At 37.2% G+C, this 9,297-nt stretch overlaps 1 protein-coding gene across 2 annotated transcripts in view; it reads left to right on the top strand.

Annotated features, from left to right (window-relative positions):
- Window positions 1-931: 931 nt before the first annotated feature.
- Window positions 932-9,297, top strand: part of LOC114364258 (lachesin) — a 42,463-nt gene continuing 34,097 nt past the window's right edge. For both annotated transcript variants that reach the window (XM_028320459.1, XM_028320390.1), the window contains exon 1: window positions 932-1,269. In XM_028320459.1, coding sequence (XP_028176260.1) covers window positions 1,185-1,269 — 85 coding nt within the window. In that variant the 5' untranslated portion in view covers window positions 932-1,184. The remainder of the gene's footprint in view (window positions 1,270-9,297) is intronic.

Here is a 9,297-nt window from a genome sequence, read left to right as displayed (position 1 = left end):
ACAGTGATTACGTAGTTTCCCGAACGCCCAACTGAGTTGGATTCGTCCATTGACTTCTTTCTCGAAATTGGACATACCTAATTGGACCGTTTGTCTGTCGAATCGCTCGTGTTCGAGAGTTATGGTCGGTGTTCCTTTGTGAGATCGATTCAGAAATGACGAGCATAGAATAACGAGCGGTACAGCCTGAGGATTAACAATGGTAGGCAGGTCGTACATGCAGAAATTTGGGCAAAGAAAAGTTCTCGAGAAACGAGATCACGATTGTCCATTACTAATAGAAGAAAATCCCCTTACACTTATTAAAATAGTCCTGTAATTATTTGTGGATGCAGAAAGTTAATGTTGATCTTTTAATACGCCATCTCGCAATATTTTTCGACGTTAATAAATTATGATAACTTTACAAAATGCAGCTGCATTGTTGAGTGTAGCGCAGCTACGTAATGAAGAGAAGTGTCGTTTGGTTAATTTGTATGGGGAAATGCAAGGCTTCGCGCGGTGACAATCGCGATGACGTCAAATACGCATTTCAAAGAAGTTTAAAAGTTAACTTTTTGTAATAAACTGTGTTTTAACTAAAGTAATTTGATTACAAAACGCGGAAAATTCAATCTCAGTGATATTTGAGCGGAAGTTAAAAACTCATCGTAGATTAACATTAATTTAAATTCAAGATTATTCATGGCCAAAAGCGAACTTCCTCCGGTGGTATTTAACGCGGCACCTGCCCGAGGCGTCTTAACGTGGTCGAAATTAATGCGACGCAAAGTCGGCAAAAGTCAATTACACTTTATTAAAACCGTCTCCATTTATATCAATTTGACGCAAACTGTTACAAATACTGGTAATGTTCCGTCCTTTCATCCAGCGAGGCGGGGCTACGCAAGCGCCGCGTCGGGCCCGCTGCTAGACAAAGCGGCCCGCTCGGCGCCAGTACACAGCGGACGCGCTCCGAGCACGCGAGTCGCATCTCGCTCCACGCTTCGCTCGCCGCGCTCGCTCGAAACGATCTCGACAAACAACTCAACTCACGACTCACCGATGAATATTTAATGACACTTATTCCTACCCCGGCGGATGAATGAACCCACATCGTTGCCCCACCGACAGCCATGACAACACAATTCTAACACTAGAAAAAGTTAATTACGATGTCCCTGGATTAAAGTAATTATAAAACCATGAACGGTCGAAGATTGGTGTCGCGATCGACGACGGCGTTTGTTTTGCTACTTATCATAAGATGTGCCGTCACGTCGTCCGATGGTAAGTTATGGAAATAAACATGGAACCTTAAGTATTGCGCATTACTTTGCAGAAGTTAATTGTTTTGCAACAATGTTTGCGTAGCTTTTGTGAAAGTTTGAGCGTTTCGCTTTTTATTTTCTGTGCTGCTAACGGAGCTTATGATCCATTTGTATGAGTTTGCATTGGTTCTCGTCGTGAAAGCGTAAACAAAGATGCATCTCAATAAATCCCGAGCTAATGCGTTTGCAATGTACCTCTCTAGTGTCTCGCTTGAGAAGTTTAGAATCTATTTAACACAAAGTTCGTGATGCGAGATACATGTCTCACAAGTTTGTAAACACTCGGCGACTGCCCTCGCCACCGCATTCGCAGTTATTCGGTTTAACCGTGAAACTATTGTTTGGGATTCTATTATTTAATACGCTTGTTTTTGTTTTATTTCTTAGTTACTTTGTTTTCATAATATTCATACCTATTATAGCACAGTATTGACGTCACGATTCATTTATTAGTAAACTAGCTTTCCGCCCGCGGCTTCGCCCGCGTGGAATTTTGTCTGTCACAGAAAAACTTTATCGCGCGCGTCCCTGTTTCAAAAACCGGGATAAAAACTATCCTATGTTCTTTCCCGGGACTCAAACTATCTTTATGACAAATTTCATCAAAATCGGTTGCGAGGTTTAAGCGGGAAAGCGTAACAGACAGACAGACAGACAGACAGACAGACAGACAGACAGACAGACAGACAGACAGACAGATAGACAGACAGAGTTACTTTCGCATTTATAATATTAGTTGGGATTAAGTTCGTAATCGACGGTACCGGACAAAGGTCAATGATTGGCCTTTGATTGATGTATGATAACTTATGAATAGGTTATCGTGATGAACGCGGTAACTTATTCAATGATGAAACAATTTTAGAATATGTTTCAATTCCCTTTGGGTTTATTTAAAAAGAAATTTCTCCTAAAATATTGATGTAAGTTGTACACTATCTTGAAATATATTTTTTTAATATCCACAATCAATTTACATAATCTTGAAGCTTCAAACAATTTAAGCCCCATGAGTAATTTATTAACGAAGTTTGCTTCGCTCGTAGCAATCAATCTCTACACATTATTTATTACTTTATGAATACAACCGTGACTGGATCAGATACTATAGGGGAAGTTATTCGTTATATAAGTTTTGGGGAGTTTAAATCGATACTACAAGTACTACAATGGAGCGAAGTTAAAAACATTAATAGAATTAATTTGTCGCTATTTGCACAATGAAATTCAAAACGAGTCCTCAGTGGATCATTACTGTTCACTCGACGCTTCGCTAGTTGGCTGTAAAGAGCTGTGAAAGCAATTAAAACATCAATAAAGCTGAAATTTATTATTTAAATGCCGTTATTAATGCCGCGGGCTCATACGCCGGCAAACAATTGGCATATTTTTCCGACGTGCCTGCGCCAACTCTGATATCTATAACCCATTATTCAGCGGATTAGCTTTTTGCTGGATAAGCCATAGAATATTCAAAAGGGAATTATTGGATTCCGTGGAATCTGTGCGAGTGTCGCGATAGTACGGCACGCAAATTGCCGTTATGTTTCCGTGTTCATTAGGCTAGTTTGGTATGCTCAAAGAAAATGAAAAACCTAGCGTGGACTGTGGACGCTCGGAGCGCAGCTTTGAAGCGAAGCAGCGGCCATTAGAGCCTATTGCTGGACAAAGGTCTTTGATGTAATTGGTTTTGGGCAGTTCTGATTGGCGCGTGGTGATTACACACCAGCTCTTGGTAACTGGTTATGATTAACTGGTTATGGATGTCATCCCATTATAATAGTTATCGATAAAAGCCTAGCTTAAAATAAGTTCATAAAATATTTTTTGAATATATATTTTTTTAATCAAGATACTTGACAATAACAACTCGAATGAAAGTAATGGGGAGTTTATGTTATTAATTTAAAGTTACATTCTAGTGGGTAATTATTTCTTAAAATATTAATTTGGTTTTTATGACCTACTTACTGCTGCTGAAGAAAGACTTACAAATTCTTCTGACCACTAATAAGTAACAAAATTATTCTTTAAGATACCTACAACAAGAGTGTGCCCAAGAAATCAAAAATCATAACTCTCCGTAGGCCTCGGTAGTCAAATCAAATTCATCCACTGTTCCAATAACTGATCTTACTTCTAAGTTAGCCAATAAAAGACAACTCTCTTGCCCTCTTTTTCTTCCTTGAAGTTGCCTAACAGAAACGTTTCACTTAGCTAACAAAGCGCTCCACTAACTCTTTTTTGATACGAATACTTTGGACTGAAACTCGCAGCCTGTTAATATCTTCCTCGAACTCTATGGACGGTGAGTCAATTACGAAAATACAACATTTTAACGAGTCTTTTGAATTGAGTAGTTTGAAAAAAAAAATTATAACTGACCCCCTATCTTACTCGTATTTTTTTTTAATTAACCGATTTGAAAGTGAGTGTTTTCTTAAGGCAAGTGCGAAAAGGCACATTTCAAACAATGCCATAATATAAAAATAGGATTTTGTTTTAAAAAATATATGAAAATATAACAAAAAGTATTAGACCCAATTGCCGCGTCCGTTTGTATGTTCATTAATCTGGTTTTGTATGATCAAAGAAAATGTGAGCGTGTTGAACGTGACGTGGGCTAAGCTTGATAGCCGGGAGCGAAGACATGGCTTGTAGTGTCCCCACATTAGGGTATTTTACCCTAAATTTAGGGTATTTTTACACATTTAGGGTATTTTTAAGGGTAGAAAATTATTTGGGGTATTTGTCAGGGTAAAATAAATATAAAAATGTTTCAGTGAAACGTGTTTTTAGAAGAAAAATACTGCAAATTACATTTCTATGACTACTATGGATGCATTCCAAGAATGTTTGGAAACCGTGTAGTTAAATACTAGTTTAATAAGTTGTAATTAAGTAAATTGATTTGTTTTTATTAAAAAAAAATACGGCAAAAAAATTATAAAACAGCCTAATTTAGGGTAAATTCACCAAACGTCAGGGTAAAAAAAATCAGAGGTGGCAACACAGATGGCTTGACCTATTTGTCTGGATTTGGATATTGACTCATGTGGGCGGACTAACAGCATTAAAGTTTATCAAACGCGTCGAATCAACGTGAGATCTTGTCATGGTAAACACGGCTAACTTTGAACGGAGGCACGTTTCATAGGTAGTTGGTACGGACATTGCATTTAGTAATTTTCCGGTAAGTTGCATTTAATGGACTCTATTGAATGACTAGTGAAGGCCCGTTTGCATGTTTTTTGTTTTAATGATAATTAAGTACATTTTAAAGTTCGTAATACCTCATGCTTATTCAGTTTGAAGTTAGACAGTTGACAGTTTTTATTTAATTATTTAATGTTAATTGAAATAATGATTGAATAGAACAGAAATATTTTTTATTTGGCACACAATTTAACATAAGAAAAAGAGTAAAAAAAGAAAATTAAATAAAAACAAATCATGTGCTAAGTAGGTCCTAATTAGCATAGTCACGGCCTAGTGAGTATGCCACGACGGTAGATTTCAGTACTTGACCTTTGGAGCACTAGGTTACGGTCGGTTCATTGAGTGAAAAAAAAACAGATAAAAAATAGCATAAATAAACCTAAACTATAACAAACAATTACAATAATTATTATTTCTTTTAGAATGTAGGTCTATTAATGGTTTGGTGGAAAACCCAAAACAAAAGTGGCAATTGTGCGGTCTACTTTATACCACAAAGGTGACGTCAATCCATGTGACCCATCAGTAACGTAGTGCGACAACTGGACTCTAGTACGCGACTAATCCGGCTTAAAAGCGTTTGCGAATGGAAAGACTTACACGCATTGATACACACTTGTGTAGTAAAAAAATAATTTTGTGACACACAGATTACACAATAAGGAGGTCATTCAATGTGAGATCTGTTATCAGAAACACAAAGTTATACAGATACAATTTTATTAGATCAAAACCCTTAACTAAGATTTAATTTGTCAACGCTTTATCTACCTGTACCTACAATTAGGAATCTACCATCCATAGAACAGTTGTCTCTATCTCTATAGAATTTTGGACTCTATCTGGGATCTCTTTCTCTTTGACTACAGAATTGTGATCATACCTAGAACTTAGTGCAAGTTGGAAGATCGATTAATCGTTAAATGGAACACACGATTTTTTTCCCATTTGTGCGGTCCGCCTAATACCACAAAGGCGAAAATCGTCAATCTGTGCTCATGTGACGACATACGGCGACAACGTGGACACTAACGGCGGGGCTAATCCAGCTTAGAGAGGTTTTGTGGGGCAGAAAGAGTTGCATTGTCGTTCTTATAAGTTCTTATATAAAACGTATAGATATTAGCTAAGTATGGATGGCCTAGTTTCAAGAACTAATTAAATACGATTGGATAATGATCACTTTCAGGGGGTGGTTTGAGTTTGTAATCATGTTAGTTAAAGAAACCTCCATACGTAATACGAAACGTTATTTAACTACTGTTAATACTGTCGGAGTCTATATTTAACTTAATTACACAAACAATTCATGAACTCAATGCGAGTGGGATTCTGACTAAACTTTCCATTCTGGATTGTCCAACCCTTGGCTAAGAACTACAAAATATAATTTTAATTATTCAAAGTAAACAAATGTAAGAAAGAAACATTACAGGACTTGATTCAGTGAACTTTGTTGCTCTTTGTACTTGAAACAGAACCAGAATATAAGACGGTCGTCACAGATCTTTGAAAATCACTACACACAAAATTATTAGCTACAAGACAAAGGCCTGACCACTTTTATCATAAATATAAGGCAAAAATAGCGAAATATAAAGGCCCGTTACAAAACACAAAGTAAACAAATTACGTACCTAATTTGTTTGAAGTCGCGAGAGAGTACCGCAGGAATTCTGGAGGACCAAACCCGCGTGATGACAACGACCTCCTAATTAAAAGGATTCGACTAAAATCTAGAAAGAAAGTGTATTTTGGTCGGTAAACAATGATCAAAGCGTTCCCTTACAAAATTACGGCGACTTTATTTTATTATTTGCACCAAAAATAGTCAACATTTCGTCCACCTCGTTTGCGCCGATTCAGCCAATTAATTAACGAAACGATGGATATTGTCTGATATTCCTGAATATAGGTAACTATTTATTCATATGATATTAAGCCGTTGCAATCAGCCTTGCAGATTTAAAAGAAGAGCTCAGCAAACATTAATAAACTCTGGCATCGATATTACTGGTATTTTCAAGCTGGCAAAGTTTTATCACAGTTTGCAGTCACATATCTCATAAACAAGCTCTTTTCTGTGGCTCCATTTATGGTCATTTGTGTCTCTCTCAGCATACGTATCACATAATCTCTCATGAATCCAATCAATACTTCTAGGAGACACATTTCGCAAACAAAAATGTACCACTTTTTGTATTAATAATCACTTTTCCAACACAAAGCGTTTGAAATTACTCTTGATTGACCATCGGAAGCTTATTGCCATCAGAGTCAGAACTTTCGACGCTCGAACTTACCTTGTATGATTATTTGCGAGTTGTCAGCTCCACTGCAATTTGTTACTCAACTCTGCCGCTGAAGTTGGTCCCGGTTCATTGCGACGCCGATTGCCATAAACAAGCCGACCCGAGCTATGATATACAAAGTTCGTCTACAGTTCTTACTACATATCGTAAAATATCTATGGAATGGCAGAACTTAAACACTCGTCCGCTCGTGACGCCTACGGAACTTACTGATTGCTGTCATTTAGGAGCCGAAGCACACGATGCGTTGCGGCAACCGCACCGCAAAGATTTGCGGTGCTCGCCACTATGTAAAGCTTCGGTCTCGCGATCGCAATGCACAACGCTGCGTACGCGGCTGACGCAAACTGCGACGAATTGCTCTTCACCGCTGACGCATACTGGGACGGAACAAGAGAACATTCTAGACGTTTTTCATAATGATGTGTTCGTCACCCCATATTGCAGCGTTGTGCGTTGCGATCGCGAGACCAAAGCTTTAAGGTGACGCAGTCACGCAGCGACGTCGCACCGCCGCCGCAACGCATCGTGTGCTTTGGCTCATACTGTCGTTATAAATTCAGTTAAAACGAACACCCTATTCAAATTTGATTACACGGAAATATTTCGGAGGTCGTCAAAAAGTATTAAAAGTTTCCAGCAACGTTTCCAATGAATTTTAACAGTTTGCAAATTTAGTTTGACGAATGAATATTTATTTGCTCTAAACTCTATAACAAACATCTATACAAGGCCCATAAACCCTATCGTTCTAAATGATTTTTATGTTTCTTTTTATTTTCGTGTTTATTTTAAATTGGAGTTTGAAATAAACCAGCATATCATCAATATTACAATGTCGGTCTCGTCTAACCATCTTATTCTCATCTACATTATAAACCGTTTTAATCATAAATAATACTTATTTATAGAATTATTATATTGGCCTAATGATATGTTTGTAAATTATAAATTTCCTCGAAATTACAGTTGGTGTATGAATTTTGAATAGCAGGCTATAGCAATTTTGCGAACATTTTGCAATACAGCCTCGCCAACATTGTTGTTTACCAGGTACCACGACTTCTACCAGTACAAGCGTAAGGTTTTCTAAATAAAAATCTTAAATTTCTTTACACCACTTTAAAAAGTACCTATAGCATAAATAATAAAATGAAAATAGCCTCAGATCAAACTAATTTAATGATTGCTTAAATAGATAAATCTCTTTAAAGTACGTATAAGAGTAATGTTTTCGCCCTTAACAATCTCAGAGTCAGAAATACTCGTAGCATGTTACGCTAAAACCATTGTACACTCGCAGTTAATATCGTGGGAATGCAAGCAACTGAATTTGTAACTTCTACATTCAAAGTGCACTTTATGTTCACCAAAACCAGGAAATCAGCTCTACCTCTAGGTAGAGTGACGATTATGAAAATTACCCCGGGTTTGAATTAAAATATGACCTATTTTCAACAGAATGTGACAGTGATGTCTAAATCTAGGCAAAAGCAAAACAACGTAGGAACAACTTGTAAATAAAATGGTTACACACTCTTATTAGCTGTTTTACACTCCACCAGTACTTACAACTTTTTATCTGCTGATAGAGATTGAGTTGTAAGCACCACACATCCTTAAATCTACTCTTATACATAAAAAATTGTACCACAAAATAAATAACCATCGTCCGTCCACAGATCAATACTATTCTTCTAATTGTGTCATTCGAAAACACAAGATGACTAAAAAAAAAGTAAACGTACAATTTGAATTTTAATGACGCTCCAGTGTACACGCTACTTAAACAAAAAGATTTCATCTTCAAAGTCGCACAGGTGCGAATGAACAAATCATACAAAACTACGAGACCATAACAAAGTGTCTATTAGTGCCTAATCACGACGTAAAGTTACCCGCACAAATTTGACGCCTATTAATAAACACTGTAAGCTGTATAAGCACAGGAAACGTAATTAAAACGTTCTCATTACTTTAGGTAATATACCGTTTGTGTTGTAATTGGCTAGCTCGGCGGGCCGCGGCTCCGTGTGTCACATAATAACGCCCTGGGTCCCTCTATCTAATGAAGGCAATTTTCTACGCCCGCGCCACCTTTGCTCCTTTTGAATTTTCTCCCGTATTTTCCTTGTCATCCATCTACTTCCGCGCTTCCGCGCAAGCAGATTACTTTTGATTTCAAATTCAACCTCCATTGATTTAATAAACAACAAATTGTCTACTACGATTCCATTTGCACTAGACGTTGAATAAATTTAGGGTAATCTCGAGATTTTATTACAGCTGTGCAGCAGGAAGTATTCATAAGAATTTGCCTTACAAATTACGAGTAAATCTGCTTAGAGTACGCAGAGTGAAGTTGTGTTTTATTTTTTAATACTTTTCGGCAGTTTGGAGATATGAATAATTTAAGAGCGGCTTATATGGGAAGCTTGTTTGTTAGTTTTGTAGGT

This window comes from Ostrinia furnacalis, unplaced genomic scaffold, assembly GCF_004193835.3.
Source record: "Ostrinia furnacalis isolate ACB-3 unplaced genomic scaffold, ASM419383v2 OfSCF0067, whole genome shotgun sequence".
In the NCBI taxonomy this organism is placed as follows: domain Eukaryota; kingdom Metazoa; phylum Arthropoda; class Insecta; order Lepidoptera; family Crambidae; genus Ostrinia; species Ostrinia furnacalis.
The sequence above is the reverse complement of the archived record's forward strand: the minus strand, read 5'-3'. Positions and strand labels throughout refer to the sequence as shown.